General features: G+C 53.5%; 5 protein-coding genes across 5 annotated transcripts; all 5 read right to left on the bottom strand.

Annotated features, from left to right (window-relative positions):
- Positions 1 to 1,824: 1,824 nt before the first annotated feature.
- Positions 1,825 to 3,288, bottom strand: LOC135232667 (melanoma antigen preferentially expressed in tumors-like). Its single transcript, XM_064293147.1, has one exon. The coding sequence runs from the start codon at positions 3,286 to 3,288 to the stop codon at positions 1,825 to 1,827; it is 1,464 nt and encodes a 487-aa protein (XP_064149217.1).
- A 3,217-nt stretch (positions 3,289 to 6,505) lies between these two features.
- On the bottom strand, positions 6,506 to 7,969 carry LOC135232668 (melanoma antigen preferentially expressed in tumors-like). The gene has a single exon (XM_064293148.1). It carries the CDS (start codon positions 7,967 to 7,969, stop codon positions 6,506 to 6,508), a length of 1,464 nt encoding a protein of 487 aa, XP_064149218.1.
- Positions 7,970 to 11,186: 3,217 nt separating this feature from the next.
- LOC135232669 (melanoma antigen preferentially expressed in tumors-like) lies at positions 11,187 to 12,650 on the bottom strand. Its single transcript, XM_064293149.1, has one exon. The coding sequence runs from the start codon at positions 12,648 to 12,650 to the stop codon at positions 11,187 to 11,189; it is 1,464 nt and encodes a 487-aa protein (XP_064149219.1).
- Positions 12,651 to 15,867: 3,217 nt separating this feature from the next.
- LOC135232670 (melanoma antigen preferentially expressed in tumors-like) lies at positions 15,868 to 17,331 on the bottom strand. The gene has a single exon (XM_064293150.1). It carries the CDS (start codon positions 17,329 to 17,331, stop codon positions 15,868 to 15,870), a length of 1,464 nt encoding a protein of 487 aa, XP_064149220.1.
- A 3,217-nt stretch (positions 17,332 to 20,548) lies between these two features.
- On the bottom strand, positions 20,549 to 22,012 carry LOC135232671 (melanoma antigen preferentially expressed in tumors-like). Its single transcript, XM_064293151.1, has one exon. The coding sequence runs from the start codon at positions 22,010 to 22,012 to the stop codon at positions 20,549 to 20,551; it is 1,464 nt and encodes a 487-aa protein (XP_064149221.1).
- Between the last annotated feature and the right edge of the window lie 1,123 nt (positions 22,013 to 23,135).

The raw sequence follows: 23,135 nt of genomic DNA on the forward strand, positions 1-23,135 counted from the left end.
CAAGAGCTGACCGAGAGAAAGAGAGAGAGAAAGAGAACTTTCCCCTGAAGCTGGGGCCCTCAACTTGGACTTGTACCCTCCTAAACTGGGAGAGAATACATTTCTCCGAAAGCCATCCAGAGTGGTTTCTCTTTCTTAGAAGCACTAGATAACCGAGAGAGTCCTGATTGGTCAGTTTCCCTTCTTCGTGATCTATCTGCCTTTCCACACCGGCGAAATCAGGTTCTAAATTCAGCGTCCTTGCCAGATGGACGACTTTTCCCCGATCTCTTCCACCATGTTATCCCCCCCTGATGCTTGGAGCAAGTTGACTCAACTCCCTCCAACTCATCACATGCACACAACTTCTCTTGAAAGAACTATGCAACGGGGTCTCTATGAGTCCGGTACATCACACAAGGGAATAGCACGCAATGACAAAGCACAGTGAAGCATCCGCGACACTTCTCACAACATGGATGAATGTGGAAGGCATTCTGTTGAGTGAAATCAATCAATCCCGAAAGGACAGATAAATACACCCAGAACAACTCATGAAAAGGTTTACCAAGAGAAAGAAAGAATCTTCTAGGGAGGGGAGGGGAGGCGCGGGAAGGGAAAAAAAACTAACTAGACAAGAGATAAGTGGTGCCTTTTTTTTCGGAGAAGGGTAAGACAGCACACGGTGGAACCCCGCTGGCCCAGTGGTGAAGATCTCGGCTGCTAAGCAAAAGGCTGGCAGTTCAACTCCACCAGCGGCTCCTTGGAAGCCGTATGGGGCAGTTCTACCCTTTCCTATAGGGTTGCGATGAGTTGGAAACCACTCGAGAACAACGGGTTTGGTTGGGGGTTTGTCGGTTTCTTTGCTTGTTCGTTTGGTAGGCTGGACACACTACTGGGGAGAGCAGCACAGCTTGACCAAGGAAAGGTCATGGATGATTCCTAGATACACCCAAACTCCCTGAGGGAGCGAATGACTCGGCTGACAGCTGGGGACCGTGGTCTCGGAGAACATGTAGCTCGACGGGCAGAACAGAGTGTCGGGGGTTCACTTTGGTCCCCCTAGAATATGTGTGTCACTTTGCCTAGGCCACGATTGCCAGGATGCTGTCCTCCATTTTGTGAATTGATGCAACTGGCCTATGTATTGGAAATCCTAATCTCTGGCCCTGCCGAACGAGGCAGCATTGGGCCCTGTTGAGGAGGCTTAGGGTGGGATGTAAAACCCTTTCTGAGATCACATCCTGATCCCAATGGAAAGAGAGGTTCCCTGGGGAGGGCCTGCGTCACCTTTTGTCTTCCAAGAGATGAAAGGAGAGACGAGCGAGCAGAGAGCCGGGGACGTCACAGCACCAAGAAAGCAGCGCTGGGAAGAGAGCGTGTGCTTTGGACCCGGGCTTCCTGCACGGACAAACTCCCAGGCCAAGGGAAGACTGATGACAAGGATCTTCCTCCAGAGCCAACAGAGGGAGAAAGCCTTCCCCGGAGCTGGTGCCCCGAATTTGGACTTCAAGGCTACTAGGCTAGAACAACCCCGAGTCGATGGCCCCCGGACACCCTTTCAACTCAGTATGAAAGTCACTCCCGAAGTTCACCCCTCAGCCAAAGATTCCACTGACCCTCAAACCAAAGGAGACCAAATGGGCACACCAGTCCAGGGGCACGAATGAGAAGGCAGGGGGTGACAGGAGAGCCGGTAACGGGATACCCGAGGTGGAGAAAGGGAGAGTGCTGCCGTACCGTGGGCTTGGCGATAAATGTCACAACACAATATGTGTATGAATTGTTTCATGAGAAACACGTCTGCCCTGCAAGCCCTCGTCTAAAGCACGAGTGAAAATGACATCAGGCCACGCAATAGAGGAGAATCACATCATAGGTCCAGGCGCTGTCGCTGAACAATAAGACCGAATTGGGCCGCCCTAAGTCCTGCAGTATCAGTCTCAGCTCGGCCAGAGAGCGTCGAAGATTGCCCAGGTCGACGGTGCCTTGGAGGCCCACATAGCACTCCAGAGGGACAGGAAAAAGTCCGAGTCTGAACCTGCTCAGCAGGACGGTGTGCCGCAGCAGGCTCTGCAGGGCCGCCACGGAGACTGGGTTTCCACGGAAGCTGAAGCTGGTGAGCTGGGAGCAGTGGGCCAGAGCAGGCAAGAGGGACATGAGCTGGGAGTCCCTGATCCCGCACCCATCTAATGCCAGGCGGTGGAGGGTGGCTGAGGCTCTCTCTAGCACAACTTGGAGGAACTCGGGACTTAAGGCCATCATGTTGACCTCACTCAAATTCAGGTACCTTAGGTGGCTGGTGTTCAGGCAGGACGCCAGGTGGGTCAAGTCAGACTCCAAAAGCAAGCAATTAGTCAGCGAGAGGGTCACCAAAGGGCTCTTCAGGCACCTGAGCACCTGGTCTAGGCGGCCTTCCAGGAAGAAGACAGAGTCTAGGTGGAGCTCCTGGAGCTGGTGCAGACTGAGCAACTGAGCGCTGAACTGGGAAAGTAGCTTGTCCACTCCCTCCGCCGCCCAGGGAATGAAGGAGATCGTCATGATGTGAGAGACGCGCAGTCTGCTCACATTCACCATCTGGCTGAGGTGAGGAGCAAAGCTGGCCAGGGTGAGCAGGTCCCAGTGGCCATTCAATTCTACCTCTTGGACACAGTCCAGCTGCACCATTCTCAGGATCTTCTGAATGTGTCCGAGTGACATATCAAGAAACTCCAGCTTCCTACAGCACAGCTGTGGCAGACCTTTTCCCTGCTTGACCCTCTTCATGAGGAAGGTGAGGAATTCATCGGGGGTGGCTTTCTGGAGACAAAAGTCTTCTAGGAGCACCTGCACAGGGGCCAAGAGCTCTTTCTCCTCCTTCCTTGAGTCGTCCACTTTTGGCCTCTTCGTCTTAGGCTGGGCGGCCTCCGGCTCCTCCAACGAGCGCACGGAGGACCAGTCCCAGGTTCTAGGCGCTACGTCCCAGAAGTTGGTATTCGCATTCAGCCGTAAATCCAGCACTTGCAGTTTCCATCTTCTGGGGCGGATCTTGTGGGCAAGCAGGTCATCGAGCCCATCCAGCGCAGCTTTTAAGATGTCCTGCTGAGGCTGCTGAGCCTTCATCAGAGCCCCCAGGGCAAGGTGGCTGAAGGGCCAGGCCCGCACCATTGCCTTCAGAGTCTCGCTGTGTCTCCCAGCAACAGCCTCCAGGAACAAGGGCAGGAAGAGTTGCGCGGGCAGTGACTCCAGAGAGGCAACGGCCAAGGCTTCGTTCTGCAGCAGGCTCTGCTTGGCAAGGTCCAAGAGCCTGGCTGGGCTTCGGCTGCTCATGCCGATCGATATGTGCTCCAAAAGCAATCCTGACCTGGGCTGGGCGGGAAGGGTCTTCTAAGGCCTCGGGGAGAGCCAAGGTGATGACTCCAGCACTCCGTGTTCTGGGTCCCTCCTTAGCTCCTCAGAAGCCTTTCGAAAGAAACCTGTCTGCTTTCAAGCCACGGTGGTAGGGTCTGGCAAGTCCAAAGTTCATGGGTCAGATGTCAGGCTGGAGGCTTCTCCTGATTCACGTAGCTGCAGGGGCTGAAGAACCCAAGATCTGCTGGCCAGACCGCTGCAACAAGCTCACGGGCCGCAAAGGAGCAGGAATCCGAAGTCAGCAGGGAAGACCGCCGCTGGCTGCCTCAAGTCCCAAGAACCGCAGGGCAGCTGGTGACGAGCTGGATGCAGGATCCTGAGTGAAGGCAGCCTTGCACGAACAGCCCCCTATATACTGGAGGCAGGCCACTCACACACACGCACACACACCCCCCTCCAACAAATCCCCCTCTCAACTGATTGGCTGCTCAGGGCAGATCTCATCACCGAAGTCAGTGCCTAATCTTCCATCTCATCACGGAGATGATTGCGTTAGTCTGTAACTGCCAAACAAGAAACGATCTACCGAACTACTCAGGATCACGGCACAGCTCAGTTCGCACACCACCTTACCCAACACCATTCCCCACCGGTCAAGCCTACATCGTCCTAGGATGGCCTCAGCGGCTCCCTCCTTTTCCTCTCACTCATTTTCTGAGTAGAAAAGACATTCCCCTTTGAACTTGTGGAAGTTTCACCATCATCTGGGTTATCCCGGGGAACGGTCGTGGGGTTGCTAGTCAGAAAACGAGTGAGAGTTTTCGCTAGGGGCCTTATTTCTTTTTTTCCCCACACGTATGTCACGAAAACGTCTCCCTGTTTCATGAATCTGTCAACTCTATCAAATCGATCGGCATTTGGGTCCACATTTTCTGGCACATGCAGCCCCCGATTTAGTTGAGGAAACACCCCAGCTAACCCTTTCAGGGTCAAATGTTTTGACAGTCTATCTCCTCCCTCTTCTCTCATGAGGTCTTTCCTCTTTAACATTTCTTTCATCCTCAGAATCCATTAGGTCCTTATCATGGATCAAATTTCCACCCCCCACCCCCACCTCTATGCCTCCACTTGGCTAGGCCAGGGTTCCCAGAATTGTGTGGTTGTCCTTTTTCTGATTGGATGTTATGATACTGTGTTTTGTCAATCCTGCCCTCCAAGATGTTAATGAGGTGGGATTAGAGGCAGTTATTTGAATGAGGCAGGACTCAAATACTGCGTTAGCTTATATCCGGAGTCAATCTCTTTTGACCCAGAGTCCTTTCTCTGACAAACGCCTAGACCCAGGGGAAGATCGTTATGGAGGATCTTAATCCAAGAGCTGACCGAGAGAAAGAGAGAGAGAAAGAGAACTTTCCCCTGAAGCTGGGGCCCTCAACTTGGACTTGTACCCTCCTAAACTGGGAGAGAATACATTTCTCCGAAAGCCATCCAGAGTGGTTTCTCTTTCTTAGAAGCACTAGATAACCGAGAGAGTCCTGATTGGTCAGTTTCCCTTCTTCGTGATCTATCTGCCTTTCCACACCGGCGAAATCAGGTTCTAAATTCAGCGTCCTTGCCAGATGGACGACTTTTCCCCGATCTCTTCCACCATGTTATCCCCCCCTGATGCTTTTAGCAAGGTGACTCAACTCCCTCCAACTCATCACATGCACACAACTTCTCTTGAAAGAACTATGCAACGGGGTCTCTATGAGTCCGGTACATCACACAAGGGAATAGCACGCAATGACAAAGCACAGTGAAGCATCCGCGACACTTCTCACAACATGGATGAATGTGGAAGGCATTCTGTTGAGTGAAATCAATCAATCCCAAAAGGACAGATAAATACACCCAGAACAACTCATGAAAAGGTTTACCAAGAGAAAGAAAGAATCTTCTAGGGAGGGGAGGGGAGGCACGGGAAGGGAAAAAAAACTAACTAGACAAGAGATAAGTGGTGCCTTTTTTTTCGGAGAAGGGTAAGACAGCACACGGTGGAACCCCGCTGGCCCAGTGGTGAAGATCTCGGCTGCTAAGCAAAAGGCTGGCAGTTCAACTCCACCAGCGGCTCCTTGGAAGCCGTATGGGGCAGTTCTACCCTTTCCTATAGGGTTGCGATGAGTTGGAAACCACTCGAGAACAACGGGTTTGGTTGGGGGTTTGTCTGTTTCTTTGCTTGTTCGTTTGGTAGGCTGGACACACTACTGGGGAGAGCAGCACAGCTTGACCAAGGAAAGGTCATGGATGATTCCTAGATACACCCAAACTCCCTGAGGGAGCGAATGACTCGGCTGACAGCTGGGGACCGTGGTCTCGGAGAACATGTAGCTCGACGGGCAGAACAGAGTGTCGGGGGTTCACTTTGGTCCCCCTAGAATATGTGTGTCACTTTGCCTAGGCCACGATTGCCAGGATGCTGTCCTCCATTTTGTGAATTGATGCAACTGGCCTATGTATTGGAAATCCTAATCTCTGGCCCTGCCGAACGAGGCAGCATTGGGCCCTGTTGAGGAGGCTTAGGGTGGGATGTAAAACCCTTTCTGAGATCACATCCTGATCCCAATGGAAAGAGAGGTTCCCTGGGGAGGGCCTGCGTCACCTTTTGTCTTCCAAGAGATGAAAGGAGAGACGAGCGAGCAGAGAGCCGGGGACGTCACAGCACCAAGAAAGCAGCGCTGGGAAGAGAGCGTGTGCTTTGGACCCGGGCTTCCTGCACGGACAAACTCCCAGGCCAAGGGAAGACTGATGACAAGGATCTTCCTCCAGAGCCAACAGAGGGAGAAAGCCTTCCCCGGAGCTGGTGCCCCGAATTTGGACTTCAAGGCTACTAGGCTAGAACAACCCCGAGTCGATGGCCCCCGGACACCCTTTCAACTCAGTATGGAAGTCACTCCCGAAGTTCACCCCTCAGCCAAAGATTCCACTGACCCTCAAACCAAAGGAGACCAAATGGGCACACCAGTCCAGGGGCACGAATGAGAAGGCAGGGGGTGACAGGAGAGCCGGTACCGGGATAGCCGAGGTGGAGAAAGGGAGAGTGTTGCCGTACCGTGGGCTTGGCGATAAATGTCACAACACAATATGTGTATGAATTGTTTCATGAGAAACACGTCTGCCCTGCAAGCCCTCGTCTAAAGCACGAGTGAAAATGACATCAGGCCACGCAATAGAGGAGAATCACATCATAGGTCCAGGCGCTGTCGCTGAACAATAAGACCGAATTGGGCCGCCCTAAGTCCTGCAGTATCAGTCTCAGCTCGGCCAGAGAGCGTCGAAGATTGCCCAGGTCGACGGTGCCTTGGAGGCCCACATAGCACTCCAGAGGGACAGGAAAAAGTCCGAGTCTGAACCTGCTCAGCAGGACGGTGTGCCGCAGCAGGCTCTGCAGGGCCGCCACGGAGACTGGGTTTCCACGGAAGCTGAAGCTGGTGAGCTGGGAGCAGTGGCCCAGAGCAGGCAGGATGGACATGAGCTGGGAGTCCCTGATCCCGCATCCATCTAATGCCAGGCGGTGGAGGGTGGCTGAGGCTCTCTCTAGCACAACGTGGAGGAACTCGGGACTTAAGGCCATCATGTTGACCTCACTCAAATTCAGGTACCTTAGGTGGCTGGTGTTCAGGCAGGACGCCAGGTGGGTCAAGTCAGACTCCAAAAGCAAGCAATTAGTCAGTGAGAGGGTCACCAAAGGGCTCTTCAGGCACCTGAGCACCTGGTCTAGGCGGCCTTCCAGGAAGAAGACAGAGTCTAGGTGGAGCTCCTGGAGCTGGTGCAGACTGAGCAACTGAGCACTGAACTGGGAAAGTAGCTTGTCCACTCCCTCCGCCGCCCAGGGAATGAAGGAGATCGTCATGATGTGAGAGACGCGCAGTCTGCTCACATTCACCATCTGGCTGAGGTGAGGAGCAAAGCTGGCCAGGGTGAGCAGGTCCCAGTGGCCATTCACTTCTACCTCTTGGACACAGTCCAGCTGCACCATTCTCAGGATCTTCTGAATGTGTCCGAGTGACATATCAAGAAACTCCAGCTTCCTACAGCACAGCTGTGGCAGACCTTTTCCCTGCTTGACCCTCTTCATGAGGAAGGTGAGGAATTCATCGGGGGTGGCTTTCTGGAGACAAAAGTCTTCTAGGAGCACCTGCACAGGGGCCAAGAGCTCTTTCTCCTCCTTCCTTGAGTCGTCCACTTTTGGCCTCTTCGTCTTAGGCTGGGCGGCCTCCGGCTCCTCCAACGAGCGCACGGAGGACCAGTCCCAGGTTCTAGGCGCTACGTCCCAGAAGTTGGTATTCGCATTCAGCCGTAAATCCAGCACTTGCAGTTTCCATCTTCTGGGGCGGATCTTGTGGGCAAGCAGGTCATCGAGCCCATCCAGCGCAGCTTTTAAGATGTCCTGCTGAGGCTGCTGAGCCTTCATCAGAGCCCCCAGGGCAAGGTGGCTGAAGGGCCAGGCCCGCACCATTGCCTTCGGAGTCTCGCTGTGTCTCCCAGCAACAGCCTCCAGGAACAAGGGCAGGAAGAGTTGCGCGGGCAGTGACTCCAGAGAGGCAACGGCCAAGGCTTCGTTCTGCAGCAGGCTCTGCTTGGCAAGGTCCAAGAGCCTGGCTGGGCTTCGGCTGCTCATGCCGATCGATATGTGCTCCAAAAGCAATCCTGACCTGGGCTGGGCGGGAAGGGTCTTCTAAGGCCTCGGGGAGAGCCAAGGTGATGACTCCAGCACTCCGTGTTCTGGGTCCCTCCTTAGCTCCTCAGAAGCCTTTCGAAAGAAACCTGTCTGCTTTCAAGCCACGGTGGTAGGGTCTGGCAAGTCCAAAGTTCATGGGTCAGATGTCAGGCTGGAGGCTTCTCCTGATTCACGTAGCTGCAGGGGCTGAAGAACCCAAGATCTGCTGGCCAGACCGCTGCAACAAGCTCACGGGCCGCAAAGGAGCAGGAATCCGACGTCAGCAGGGAAGACCGCCGCTGGCTGCCTCAAGTCCCAAGAACCGCAGGGCAGCTGGTGACGAGCTGGATGCAGGATCCTGAGTGAAGGCAGCCTTGCACGAACAGCCCCCTATATACTGGAGGCAGGCCACTCACACACACGCACACACACCCCCCTCCAACAAATCCCCCTCTCAACTGATTGGCTGCTCAGGGCAGATCTCATCACCGAAGTCAGTGCCTAATCTTCCATCTCATGACGGAGATGATTGCGTTAGTCTGTAACTGCCAAACAAGAAACGATCTACCGAACTACTCAGGATCACGGCACAGCTCAGTTCGCACACCACCTTACCCAACACCATTCCCCACCGGTCAAGCCTACATCGTCCTAGGATGGCCTCAGCGGCTCCCTCCTTTTCCTCTCACTCATTTTCTGAGTAGAAAAGACATTCCCCTTTGAACTTGTGGAAGTTTCACCATCATCTGGGTTATCCCGGGGAACGGTCGTGGGGTTGCTAGTCAGAAAACGAGTGAGAGTTTTCGCTAGGGGCCTTATTTCTTTTTTTCCCCACACGTATGTCATGAAAACGTCTCCCTGTTTCATGAATCTGTCAACTCTATCAAATCGATCGGCATTTGGGTCCACATTTTCTGGCACATGCAGCCCCCGATTTAGTTGAGGAAACACCCCAGCTAACCCTTTCAGGGTCAAATGTTTTGACAGTCTATCTCCTCCCTCTTCTCTCATGAGGTCTTTCCTCTTTAACATTTCTTTCATCCTCAGAATCCATTAAGTCCTTATCATGGATCAAATTTCCACCCCCCACCCCCACCTCTATGCCTCCACTTGGCTAGGCCAGGGTTCCCAGAATTGTGTGGTTGTCCTTTTTCTGATTGGATGTTATGATACTGTGTTTTGTCAATCCTGCCCTCCAAGATGTTAATGAGGTGGGATTAGAGGCAGTTATTTGAATGAGGCAGGACTCAAATACTGCGTTAGCTTATATCCGGAGTCAATCTCTTTTGACCCAGAGTCCTTTCTCTGACAAACGCCTAGACCCAGGGGAAGATCGTTATGGAGGATCTTAATCCAAGAGCTGACCGAGAGAAAGAGAGAGAGAAAGAGAACTTTCCCCTGAAGCTGGGGCCCTCAACTTGGACTTGTACCCTCCTAAACTGGGAGAGAATACATTTCTCCGAAAGCCATCCAGAGTGGTTTCTCTTTCTTAGAAGCACTAGATAACCGAGAGAGTCCTGATTGGTCAGTTTCCCTTCTTCGTGATCTATCTGCCTTTCCACACCGGCGAAATCAGGTTCTAAATTCAGCGCCCTTGCCAGATGGACGACTTTTCCCCGATCTCTTCCACCATGTTATCCCCCCCTGATGCTTTTAGCAAGGTGACTCAACTCCCTCCAACTCATCACATGCACACAACTTCTCTTGAAAGAACTATGCAACGGGGTCTCTATGAGTCCGGTACATCACACAAGGGAATAGCACGCAATGACAAAGCACAGTGAAGCATCCGCGACACTTCTCACAACATGGATGAATGTGGAAGGCATTCTGTTGAGTGAAATCAATCAATCCCGAAAGGACAGATAAATACACCCAGAACAACTCATGAAAAGGTTTACCAAGAGAAAGAAACAATCTTCTAGGGAGGGGAGGGGAGGCGCGGGAAGGGAAAAAAAACTAACTAGACAAGAGATAAGTGGTGCCTTTTTTTTCGGAGAAGGGTAAGACAGCACACGGTGGAACCCCGCTGGCCCAGTGGTGAAGATCTCGGCTGCTAAGCAAAAGGCTGGCAGTTCAACTCCACCAGCGGCTCCTTGGAAGCCGTATGGGGCAGTTCTACCCTTTCCTATAGGGTTGCGATGAGTTGGAAACCACTCGAGAACAACGGGTTTGGTTGGGGGTTTGTCTGTTTCTTTGCTTGTTCGTTTGGTAGGCTGGACACACTACTGGGGAGAGCAGCACAGCTTGACCAAGGAAAGGTCATGGATGATTCCTAGATACACCCAAACTCCCTGAGGGAGCGAATGACTCGGCTGACAGCTGGGGACCGTGGTCTCGGAGAACATGTAGCTCGACGGGCAGAACAGAGTGTCGGGGGTTCACTTTGGTCCCCCTAGAATATGTGTGTCACTTTGCCTAGGCCACGATTGCCAGGATGCCGTCCTCCATTTTGTGAATTGATGCAACTGGCCTATGTATTGGAAATCCTAATCTCTGGCCCTGCCGAACGAGGCAGCATTGGGCCCTGTTGAGGAGGCTTAGGGTGGGATGTAAAACCCTTTCTGAGATCACATCCTGATCCCAATGGAAAGAGAGGTTCCCTGGGGAGGGCCTGCGTCACCTGTTCTCTTCCAAGAGATGAAAGGAGAGACGAGCGAGCAGAGAGCCGGGGACGTCACAGCACCAAGAAAGCAGCGCTGGGAAGAGAGCGTGTGCTTTGGACCCGGGGTTCCTGCACGGACAAACTCCCAGGCCAAGGGAAGACCGATGACAAGGATCTTCCTCCAGAGCCAACAGAGGGAGAAAGCCTTCCCCGGAGCTGGTGCCCCGAATTTGGACTTCAAGGCTACTAGGCTAGAACAACCCCGAGTCGATGGCCCCCGGACACCCTTTCAACTCAGTATGGAAGTCACTCCCGAAGTTCACCCCTCAGCCAAAGATTCCACTGACCCTCAAACCAAAGGAGACCAAATGGGCACACCAGTCCAGGGGCACGAATGAGAAGGCAGGGGGTGACAGGAGAGCCGGTAACGGGATAGCCGAGGTGGAGAAAGGGAGAGTGTTGCCGTACCGTGGGCTTGGCGATAAATGTCACAACACAATATGTGTATGAATTGTTTCATGAGAAACACGTCTGCCCTGCAAGCCCTCGTCTAAAGCACGAGTGAAAATGACATCAGGCCACGCAATAGAGGAGAATCACATCATAGGTCCAGGCGCTGTCGCTGAACAATAAGACCGAATTGGGCCGCCCTAAGTCCTGCAGTATCAGTCTCAGCTCGGCCAGAGAGCGTCGAAGATTGCCCAGGTCGACGGTGCCTTGGAGGCCCACATAGCACTCCAGAGGGACAGGAAAAAGTCCGAGTCTGAACCTGCTCAGCAGGACGGTGTGCCGCAGCAGGCTCTGCAGGGCCGCCACGGAGACTGGGTTTCCACGGAAGCTGAAGCTGGTGAGCTGGGAGCAGTGGCCCAGAGCAGGCAGGATGGACATGAGCTGGGAGTCCCTGATCCCGCACCCATCTAATGCCAGGCGGTGGAGAGTGGCTGAGGCTCTCTCTAGCACAACTTGGAGGAACTCGGGACTTAAGGCCATCATGTTGACCTCACTCAAATTCAGGTACCTTAGGTGGCTGGTGTTCAGGCAGGACGCCAGGTGGGTCAAGTCAGACTCCAAAAGCAAGCAATTAGTCAGCGAGAGGGTCACCAAAGGGCTCTTCAGGCACCTGAGCACCTGGTCTAGGCGGCCTTCCAGGAAGAAGACAGAGTCTAGGTGGAGCTCCTGGAGCTGGTGCAGACTGAGCAACTGAGCGCTGAACTGGGAAAGTAGCTTGTCCACTCCCTCCGCCGCCCAGGGAATGAAGGAGATCGTCATGATGTGAGAGACGCGCAGTCTGCTCACATTCACCATCTGGCTGAGGTGAGGAGCAAAGCTGGCCAGGGTGAGCAGGTCCCAGTGGCCATTCAATTCTACCTCTTGGACACAGTCCAGCTGCACCATTCTCAGGATCTTCTGAATGTGTCCGAGTGACATATCAAGAAACTCCAGCTTCCTACAGCACAGCTGTGGCAGACCTTTTCCCTGCTTGACCCTCTTCATGAGGAAGGTGAGGAATTCATCGGGGGTGGCTTTCTGGAGACAAAAGTCTTCTAGGAGCACCTGCACAGGGGCCAAGAGCTCTTTCTCCTCCTTCCTTGAGTCGTCCACTTTTGGCCTCTTCGTCTTAGGCTGGGCGGCCTCCGGCTCCTCCAACGAGCGCACGGAGGACCAGTCCCAGGTTCTAGGCGCTACGTCCCAGAAGTTGGTATTCGCATTCAGCCGTAAATCCAGCACTTGCAGTTTCCATCTTCTGGGGCGGATCTTGTGGGCAAGCAGGTCATCGAGCCCATCCAGCGCAGCTTTTAAGATGTCCTGCTGAGGCTGCTGAGCCTTCATCAGAGCCCCCAGGGCAAGGTGGCTGAAGGGCCAGGCCCGCACCATTGCCTTCGGAGTCTCGCTGTGTCTCCCAGCAACAGCCTCCAGGAACAAGGGCAGGAAGAGTTGCGCGGGCAGTGACTCCAGAGAGGCAACGGCCAAGGCTTCGTTCTGCAGCAGGCTCTGCTTGGCAAGGTCCAAGAGCCTGGCTGGGCTTCGGCTGCTCATGCCGATCGATATGTGCTCCAAAAGCAATCCTGACCTGGGCTGGGCGGGAAGGGTCTTCTAAGGCCTCGGGGAGAGCCAAGGTGATGACTCCAGCACTCCGTGTTCTGGGTCCCTCCTTAGCTCCTCAGAAGCCTTTCGAAAGAAACCTGTCTGCTTTCAAGCCACGGTGGTAGGGTCTGGCAAGTCCAAAGTTCATGGGTCAGATGTCAGGCTGGAGGCTTCTCCTGATTCACGTAGCTGCAGGGGCTGAAGAACCCAAGATCTGCTGGCCAGACCGCTGCAACAAGCTCACGGGCCGCAAAGGAGCAGGAATCCGACGTCAGCAGGGAAGACCGCCGCTGGCTGCCTCAAGTCCCAAGAACCGCAGGGCAGCTGGTGACGAGCTGGATGCAGGATCCTGAGTGAAGGCAGCCTTGCACGAACAGCCCCCTATATACTGGAGGCAGGCCACTCACACACACGCACACACACCCCCCTCCAACAAATCCCCCTCTCAACTGATTGGCTGCTCAGGGCAGATCTCATCACCGAAGTCAGTGCCTAATCTTCCATCTCATCATGGAGATGATTGCGTTAGTATGTAACTGCCAAACAAGAAACGATCTACCGAACTACTCAGGATCACGGCACAGCTCAGTTCGCACACCACCTTACCCAACACCATTCCCCACCGGTCAAGCCTACATCGTCCTAGGATGGCCTCAGCGGCTCCCTCCTTTTCCTCTCACTCATTTTCTGAGTAGAAAAGACATTCCCCTTTGAACTTGTGGAAGTTTCACCATCATCTGGGTTATCCCGGGGAACGGTCGTGGGGTTGCTAGTCAGAAAACGAGTGAGAGTTTTCGCTAGGGGCCTTATTTCTTTTTTTCCCCACACGTATGTCACGAAAACGTCTCCCTGTTTCATGAATCTGTCAACTCTATCAAATCGATCGGCATTTGGGTCCACATTTTCTGGCACATGCAGCCCCCGATTTAGTTGAGGAAACACCCCAGCTAACCCTTTCAGGGTCAAATGTTTTGACAGTCTATCTCCTCCCTCTTCTCTCATGAGGTCTTTCCTCTTTAACATTTCTTTCATCCTCAGAATCCATTAAGTCCTTATCATGGATCAAATTTCCACCCCCCACCCCCACCTCTATGCCTCCACTTGGCTAGGCCAGGGTTCCCAGAATTGTGTGGTTGTCCTTTTTCTGATTGGATGTTATGATACTGTGTTTTGTCAATCCTGCCCTCCAAGATGTTAATGAGGTGGGATTAGAGGCAGTTATTTGAATGAGGCAGGACTCAAATACTGCGTTAGCTTATATCCGGAGTCAATCTCTTTTGACCCAGAGTCCTTTCTCTGACAAACGCCTAGACCCAGGGGAAGATCGTTATGGAGGATCTTAATCCAAGAGCTGACCGAGAGAAAGAGAGAGAGAAAGAGAACTTTCCCCTGAAGCTGGGGCCCTCAACTTGGACTTGTACCCTCCTAAACTGGGAGAGAATACATTTCTCCGAAAGCCATCCAGAGTGGTTTCTCTTTCTTAGAAGCACTAGATAACCGAGAGAGTCCTGATTGGTCAGTTTCCCTTCTTCGTGATCTATCTGCCTTTCCACACCGGCGAAATCAGGTTCTAAATTCAGCGCCCTTGCCAGATGGACGACTTTTCCCCGATCTCTTCCACCATGTTATCCCCCCCTGATGCTTTTAGCAAGGTGACTCAACTCCCTCCAACTCATCACATGCACACAACTTCTCTTGAAAGAACTATGCAACGGGGTCTCTATGAGTCCGGTACATCACACAAGGGAATAGCACGCAATGACAAAGCACAGTGAAGCATCCGCGACACTTCTCACAACATGGATGAATGTGGAAGGCATTCTGTTGAGTGAAATCAATCAATCCCGAAAGGACAGATAAATACACCCAGAACAACTCATGAAAAGGTTTACCAAGAGAAAGAAACAATCTTCTAGGGAGGGGAGGGGAGGCGCGGGAAGGGAAAAAAAACTAACTAGACAAGAGATAAGTGGTGCCTTTTTTTTCGGAGAAGGGTAAGACAGCACACGGTGGAACCCCGCTGGCCCAGTGGTGAAGATCTCGGCTGCTAAGCAAAAGGCTGGCAGTTCAACTCCACCAGCGGCTCCTTGGAAGCCGTATGGGGCAGTTCTACCCTTTCCTATAGGGTTGCGATGAGTTGGAAACCACTCGAGAACAACGGGTTTGGTTGGGGGTTTGTCTGTTTCTTTGCTTGTTCGTTTGGTAGGCTGGACACACTACTGGGGAGAGCAGCACAGCTTGACCAAGGAAAGGTCATGGATGATTCCTAGATACACCCAAACTCCCTGAGGGAGCGAATGACTCGGCTGACAGCTGGGGACCGTGGTCTCGGAGAACATGTAGCTCGACGGGCAGAACAGAGTGTCGGGGGTTCACTTTGGTCCCCCTAGAATATGTGTGTCACTTTGCCTAGGCCACGATTGCCAGGATGCCGTCCTCCATTTTGTGAATTGATGCAACTGGCCTATGTATTGGAAATCCTAATCTCTGGCCCTGCCGAACGAGGCAGCATTGGGCCCTGTTGAGGAGGCTTAGGGTGGGATGTAAAACCCTTTCTGAGATCACATCCTGATCCCAATGGAAAGAGAGGTTCCCTGGGGAGGGCCTGCGTCACCTGTTCTCTTCCAAGAGATGAAAGGAGAGACGAGCGAGCAGAGAGCCGGGGACGTCACAGCACCAAGAAAGCAGCGCTGGGAAGAGAGCGTGTGCTTTGGACCCGGGGTTCCTGCACGGACAAACTCCCAGGCCAAGGGAAGACCGATGACAAGGATCTTCCTCCAGAGCCAACAGAGGGAGAAAGCCTTCCCCGGAGCTGGTGCCCCGAATTTGGACTTCAAGGCTACTAGGCTAGAACAACCCCGAGTCGATGGCCCCCGGACACCCTTTCAACTCAGTATGGAAGTCACTCCCGAAGTTCACCCCTCAGCCAAAGATTCCACTGACCCTCAAACCAAAGGAGACCAAATGGGCACACCAGTCCAGGGGCACGAATGAGAAGGCAGGGGGTGACAGGAGAGCCGGTAACGGGATAGCCGAGGTGGAGAAAGGGAGAGTGTTGCCGTACCGTGGGCTTGGCGATAAATGTCACAACACAATATGTGTATGAATTGTTTCATGAGAAACACGTCTGCCCTGCAAGCCCTCGTCTAAAGCACGAGTGAAAATGACATCAGGCCACGCAATAGAGGAGAATCACATCATAGGTCCAGGCGCTGTCGCTGAACAATAAGACCGAATTGGGCCGCCCTAAGTCCTGCAGTATCAGTCTCAGCTCGGCCAGAGAGCGTCGAAGATTGCCCAGGTCGACGGTGCCTTGGAGGCCCACATAGCACTCCAGAGGGACAGGAAAAAGTCCGAGTCTGAACCTGCTCAGCAGGACGGTGTGCCGCAGCAGGCTCTGCAGGGCCGCCACGGAGACTGGGTTTCCACGGAAGCTGAAGCTGGTGAGCTGGGAGCAGTGGCCCAGAGCAGGCAGGATGGACATGAGCTGGGAGTCCCTGATCCCGCACCCATCTAATGCCAGGCGGTGGAGAGTGGCTGAGGCTCTCTCTAGCACAACTTGGAGGAACTCGGGACTTAAGGCCATCATGTTGACCTCACTCAAATTCAGGTACCTTAGGTGGCTGGTGTTCAGGCAGGACGCCAGGTGGGTCAAGTCAGACTCCAAAAGCAAGCAATTAGTCAGCGAGAGGGTCACCAAAGGGCTCTTCAGGCACCTGAGCACCTGGTCTAGGCGGCCTTCCAGGAAGAAGACAGAGTCTAGGTGGAGCTCCTGGAGCTGGTGCAGACTGAGCAACTGAGCGCTGAACTGGGAAAGTAGCTTGTCCACTCCCTCCGCCGCCCAGGGAATGAAGGAGATCGTCATGATGTGAGAGACGCGCAGTCTGCTCACATTCACCATCTGGCTGAGGTGAGGAGCAAAGCTGGCCAGGGTGAGCAGGTCCCAGTGGCCATTCAATTCTACCTCTTGGACACAGTCCAGCTGCACCATTCTCAGGATCTTCTGAATGTGTCCGAGTGACATATCAAGAAACTCCAGCTTCCTACAGCACAGCTGTGGCAGACCTTTTCCCTGCTTGACCCTCTTCATGAGGAAGGTGAGGAATTCATCGGGGGTGGCTTTCTGGAGACAAAAGTCTTCTAGGAGCACCTGCACAGGGGCCAAGAGCTCTTTCTCCTCCTTCCTTGAGTCGTCCACTTTTGGCCTCTTCGTCTTAGGCTGGGCGGCCTCCGGCTCCTCCAACGAGCGCACGGAGGACCAGTCCCAGGTTCTAGGCGCTACGTCCCAGAAGTTGGTATTCGCATTCAGCCGTAAATCCAGCACTTGCAGTTTCCATCTTCTGGGGCGGATCTTGTGGGCAAGCAGGTCATCGAGCCCATCCAGCGCAGCTTTTAAGATGTCCTGCTGAGGCTGCTGAGCCTTCATCAGAGCCCCCAGGGCAAGGTGGCTGAAGGGCCAGGCCCGCACCATTGCCTTCGGAGTCTCGCTGTGTCTCCCAGCAACAGCCTCCAGGAACAAGGGCAGGAAGAGTTGCGCGGGCAGTGACTCCAGAGAGGCAACGGCCAAGGCTTCGTTCTGCAGCAGGCTCTGCTTGGCAAGGTCCAAGAGCCTGGCTGGGCTTCGGCTGCTCATGCCGATCGATATGTGCTCCAAAAGCAATCCTGACCTGGGCTGGGCGGGAAGGGTCTTCTAAGGCCTCGGGGAGAGCCAAGGTGATGACTCCAGCACTCCGTGTTCTGGGTCCCTCCTTAGCTCCTCAGAAGCCTTTCGAAAGAAACCTGTCTGCTTTCAAGCCACGGTGGTAGGGTCTGGCAAGTCCAAAGTTCATGGGTCAGATGTCAGGCTGGAGGCTTCTCCTGATTCACGTAGCTGCAGGGGCTGAAGAACCCAAGATCTGCTGGCCAGACCGCTGCAACAAGCTCACGGGCCGCAAAGGAGCAGGAATCCGACGTCAGCAGGGAAGACCGCCGCTGGCTGCCTCAAGTCCCAAGAACCGCAGGGCAGCTGGTGACGAGCTGGATGCAGGATCCTGAGTGAAGGCAGCCTTGCACGAACAGCCCCCTATATACTGGAGGCAGGCCACTCACACACACGCACACACACCCCCCTCCAACAAATCCCCCTCTCAACTGATTGGCTGCTCAGGGCAGATCTCATCACCGAAGTCAGTGCCTAATCTTCCATCTCATCATGGAGATGATTGCGTTAGTATGTAACTGCCAAACAAGAAACGATCTACCGAACTACTCAGGATCACGGCACAGCTCAGTTCGCACACCACCTTACCCAACACCATTCCCCACCGGTCAAGCCTACATCGTCCTAGGATGGCCTCAGCGGCTCCCTCCTTTTCCTCTCACTCATTTTCTGAGTAGAAAAGACATTCCCCTTTGAACTTGTGGAAGTTTCACCATCATCTGGGTTATCCCGGGGAACGGTCGTGGGGTTGCTAGTCAGAAAACGAGTGAGAGTTTTCGCTAGGGGCCTTATTTCTTTTTTTCCCCACACGTATGTCACGAAAACGTCTCCCTGTTTCATGAATCTGTCAACTCTATCAAATCGATCGGCATTTGGGTCCACATTTTCTGGCACATGCAGCCCCCGATTTAGTTGAGGAAACACCCCAGCTAACCCTTTCAGGGTCAAATGTTTTGACAGTCTATCTCCTCCCTCTTCTCTCATGAGGTCTTTCCTCTTTAACATTTCTTTCATCCTCAGAATCCATTAAGTCCTTATCATGGATCAAATTTCCACCCCCCACCCCCACCTCTATGCCTCCACTTGGCTAGGCCAGGGTTCCCAGAATTGTGTGGTTGTCCTTTTTCTGATTGGATGTTATGATACTGTGTTTTGTCAATCCTGCCCTCCAAGATGTTAATGAGGTGGGATTAGAGGCAGTTATTTGAATGAGGCAGGACTCAAATACTGCGTTAGCTTATATCCGGAGTCAATCTCTTTTGACCCAGAGTCCTTTCTCTGACAAACGCCTAGACCCAGGGGAAGATCGTTATGGAGGATCTTAATCCAAGAGCTGACCGAGAGAAAGAGAGAGAGAAAGAGAACTTTCCCCTGAAGCTGGGGCCCTCAACTTGGACTTGTACCCTCCTAAACTGGGAGAGAATACATTTCTCCGAAAGCCATCCAGAGTGGTTTCTCTTTCTTAGAAGCACTAGATAACCGAGAGAGTCCTGATTGGTCAGTTTCCCTTCTTCGTGATCTATCTGCCTTTCCACACCGGCGAAATCAGGTTCTAAATTCAGCGTCCTTGCCAGATGGACGACTTTTCCCCGATCTCTTCCACCATGTTATCCCCCCCTGATGCTTTTAGCAAGGTGACTCAACTCCCTCCAACTCATCACATGCACACAACTTCTCTTGAAAGAACTATGCAACGGGGTCTCTATGAGTCCGGTACATCACACAAGGGAATAGCACGCAATGACAAAGCACAGTGAAGCATCCGCGACACTTCTCACAACATGGATGAATGTGGAAGGCATTCTGTTGAGTGAAATCAATCAATCCCGAAAGGACAGATAAATACACCCAGAACAACTCATGAAAAGGTTTACCAAGAGAAAGAAACAATCTTCTAGGGAGGGGAGGGGAGGCGCGGGAAGGGAAAAAAAACTAACTAGACAAGAGATAAGTGGTGCCTTTTTTTTCGGAGAAGGGTAAGACAGCACACGGTGGAACCCCGCTGGCCCAGTGGTGAAGATCTCGGCTGCTAAGCAAAAGGCTGGCAGTTCAACTCCACCAGCGGCTCCTTGGAAGCCGTATGGGGCAGTTCTACCCTTTCCTATAGGGTTGCGATGAGTTGGAAACCACTCGAGAACAACGGGTTTGGTTGGGGGTTTGTCTGTTTCTTTGCTTGTTCGTTTGGTAGGCTGGACACACTACTGGGGAGAGCAGCACAGCTTGACCAAGGAAAGGTCATGGATGATTCCTAGATACACCCAAACTCCCTGAGGGAGCGAATGACTCGGCTGACAGCTGGGGACCGTGGTCTCGGAGAACATGTAGCTCGACGGGCAGAACAGAGTGTCGGGGGTTCACTTTGGTCCCCCTAGAAGATGTGTGTCACTTTGCCTAGGCCACGATTGCCAGGATGCCGTCCTCCATTTTGTGAATTGATGCAACTGGCCTATGTATTGGAAATCCTAATCTCTGGCCCTGCCGAACGAGGCAGCATTGGGCCCTGTTGAGGAGGCTTAGGGTGGGATGTAAAACCCTTTCTGAGATCACATCCTGATCCCAATGGAAAGAGAGGTTCCCTGGGGAGGGCCTGCGTCACCTGTTCTCTTCCAAGAGATGAAAGGAGAGACGAGCGAGCAGAGAGCCGGGGACATCACAGCACCAAGAAAGCAGCGCTGGGAAGAGAGCGTGTGCTTTGGACCCGGGCTTCCTGCACGGACAAACTCCCAGGCCAAGGGAAGACTGATGACAAGGATCTTCCTCCAGAGCCAACAGAGGGAGAAAGCCTTCCCCGGAGCTGGTGCCCCGAATTTGGACTTCAAGGCTACTAGGCTAGAACAACCCCGAGTCGATGGCCCCCGGACACCCTTTCAACTCAGTATGGAAGTCACTCCCGAAGTTCACCCCTCAGCCAAAGATTCCACTGACCCTCAAACCAAAGGAGACCAAATGGGCACACCAGTCCAGGGGCACGAATGAGAAGGCAGGGGGTGACAGGAGAGCCGGTAACGGGATAGCCGAGGTGGAGAAAGGGAGAGTGTTGTCGTACCGTGGGCTTGGCGATAAATGTCACAACACAATATGTGTATGAATTGTTTCATGAGAAACACGTCTGCCCTGCAAGCCCTCGTCTAAAGCCCGAGTGAAAATGACATCAGGCCACGCAATAGAGGAGAATCACATCATAGGTCCAGGCGCTGTCGCTGAACAATAAGACCGAATTGGGTCGCCCTAAGTCCTGCAGTATCAGTCTCAGCTCGGCCAGAGAGCGTCGAAGATTGCCCAGGTCGACGGTGCCTTGGAGGCCCACATAGCACTCCAGAGGGACAGGAAAAAGTCCGAGTCTGAACCTGCTCAGCAGGACGGTGTGCCGCAGCAGGCTCTGCAGGGCCGCCACGGAGACTGGGTTTCCACGGAAGCTGAAGCTGGTGAGCTGGGAGCAGTGGCCCAGAGCAGGCAGGATGGACATGAGCTGGGAGTCCCTGATCCCGCACCCATCTAATGCCAGGCGGTGGAGAGTGGCTGAGGCTCTCTCTAGCACAACTTGGAGGAACTCGGGACTTAAGGCCATCATGTTGACCTCACTCAAATTCAGGTACCTTAGGTGGCTGGTGTTCAGGCAGGATGCCAGGTGGGTCAAGTCAGACTCCAAAAGCAAGCAATTAGTCAGCGAGAGGGTCACCAAAGGGCTCTTCAGGCACCTGAGCACCTGGTCTAGGCGGCCTTCCAGGAAGAAGACAGAGTCTAGGTGGAGCTCCTGGAGCTGGTGCAGACTGAGCAACTGAGCGCTGAACTGGGAAAGTAGCTTGTCCACTCCCTCCGCCGCCCAGGGAATGAAGGAGATCGTCATGATGTGAGAGACGCGCAGTCTGCTCACATTCACCATCTGGCTGAGGTGAGGAGCAAAGCTGGCCAGGGTGAGCAGGTCCCAGTGGCCATTCAATTCTACCTCTTGGACACAGTCCAGCTGCACCATTCTCAGGATCTTCTGAATGTGTCCGAGTGACATATCAAGAAACTCCAGCTTCCTACAGCACAGCTGTGGCAGACCTTTTCCCTGCTTGACCCTCTTCATGAGGAAGGTGAGGAATTCATCGGGGGTGGCTTTCTGGAGACAAAAGTCTTCTAGGAGCACCTGCACAGGGGCCAAGAGCTCTTTCTCCTCCTTCCTTGAGTCGTCCACTTTTGGCCTCTTCGTCTTAGGCTGGGCGGCCTCCGGCTCCTCCAACGAGCGCACGGAGGACCAGTCCCAGGTTCTAGGCGCTACGTCCCAGAAGTTGGTATTCGCATTCAGCCGTAAATCCAGCACTTGCAGTTTCCATCTTCTGGGGCGGATCTTGTGGGCAAGCAGGTCATCGAGCCCATCCAGCGCAGCTTTTAAGATGTCCTGCTGAGGCTGCTGAGCCTTCATCAGAGCCCCCAGGGCAAGGTGGCTGAAGGGCCAGGCCCGCACCATTGCCTTCGGAGTCTCGCTGTGTCTCCCAGCAACAGCCTCCAGGAACAAGGGCAGGAAGAGTTGCGCGGGCAGTGACTCCAGAGAGGCAACGGCCAAGGCTTCGTTCTGCAGCAGGCTCTGCTTGGCAAGGTCCAAGAGCCTGGCTGGGCTTCGGCTGCTCATGCCGATCGATATGTGCTCCAAAAGCAATCCTGACCTGGGCTGGGCGGGAAGGGTCTTCTAAGGCCTCGGGGAGAGCCAAGGTGATGACTCCAGCACTCCGTGTTCTGGGTCCCTCCTTAGCTCCTCAGAAGCCTTTAGAAAGAAACCTGTCTGCTTTCAAGCCACGGTGGTAGGGTCTGGCAAGTCCAAAGTTCATGGGTCAGATGTCAGGCTGGAGGCTTCTCCTGATTCACGTAGCTGCAGGGGCTGAAGAACCCAAGATCTGCTGGCCAGACCGCTGCAACAAGCTCACGGGCCGCAAAGGAGCAGGAATCCGACGTCAGCAGGGAAGACCGCCGCTGGCTGCCTCAAGTCCCAAGAACCGCAGGGCAGCTGGTGACGAGCTGGATGCAGGATCCTGAGTGAAGGCAGCCTTGCACGAACAGCCCCCTATATACTGGAGGCAGGCCACTCACACACACGCACACACACCCCCCTCCAACAAATCCCCCTCTCAACTGATTGGCTGCTCAGGGCAGATCTCATCACCGAAGTCAGTGCCTAATCTTCCATCTCATCATGGAGATGATTGCGTTAGTATGTAACTGCCAAACAAGAAACGATCTACCGAACTACTCAGGATCACGGCACAGCTCAGTTCGCACACCACCTTACCCAACACCATTCCCCACCGGTCAAGCCTACATCGTCCTAGGATGGCCTCAGCGGCTCCCTCCTTTTCCTCTCACTCATTTTCTGAGTAGAAAAGACATTCCCCTTTGAACTTGTGGAAGTTTCACCATCATCTGGGTTATCCCGGGGAACGGTCGTGGGGTTGCTAGTCAGAAAACGAGTGAGAGTTTTCGCTAGGGGCCTTATTTCTTTTTTTCCCCACACGTATGTCACGAAAACGTCTCCCTGTTTCATGAATCTGTCAACTCTATCAAATCGATCGGCATTTGGGTCCACATTTTCTGGCACATGCAGCCCCCGATTTAGTTGAGGAAACACCCCAGCTAACCCTTTCAGGGTCAAATGTTTTGACAGTCTATCTCCTCCCTCTTCTCTCATGAGGTCTTTCCTCTTTAACATTTCTTTCATCCTCAGAATCCATTAAGTCCTTATCATGGATCAAATTTCCACC

Source organism: Loxodonta africana, chromosome 11 (genome assembly GCF_030014295.1).
Source record: "Loxodonta africana isolate mLoxAfr1 chromosome 11, mLoxAfr1.hap2, whole genome shotgun sequence".
Lineage (NCBI taxonomy): Eukaryota > Metazoa > Chordata > Mammalia > Proboscidea > Elephantidae > Loxodonta > Loxodonta africana.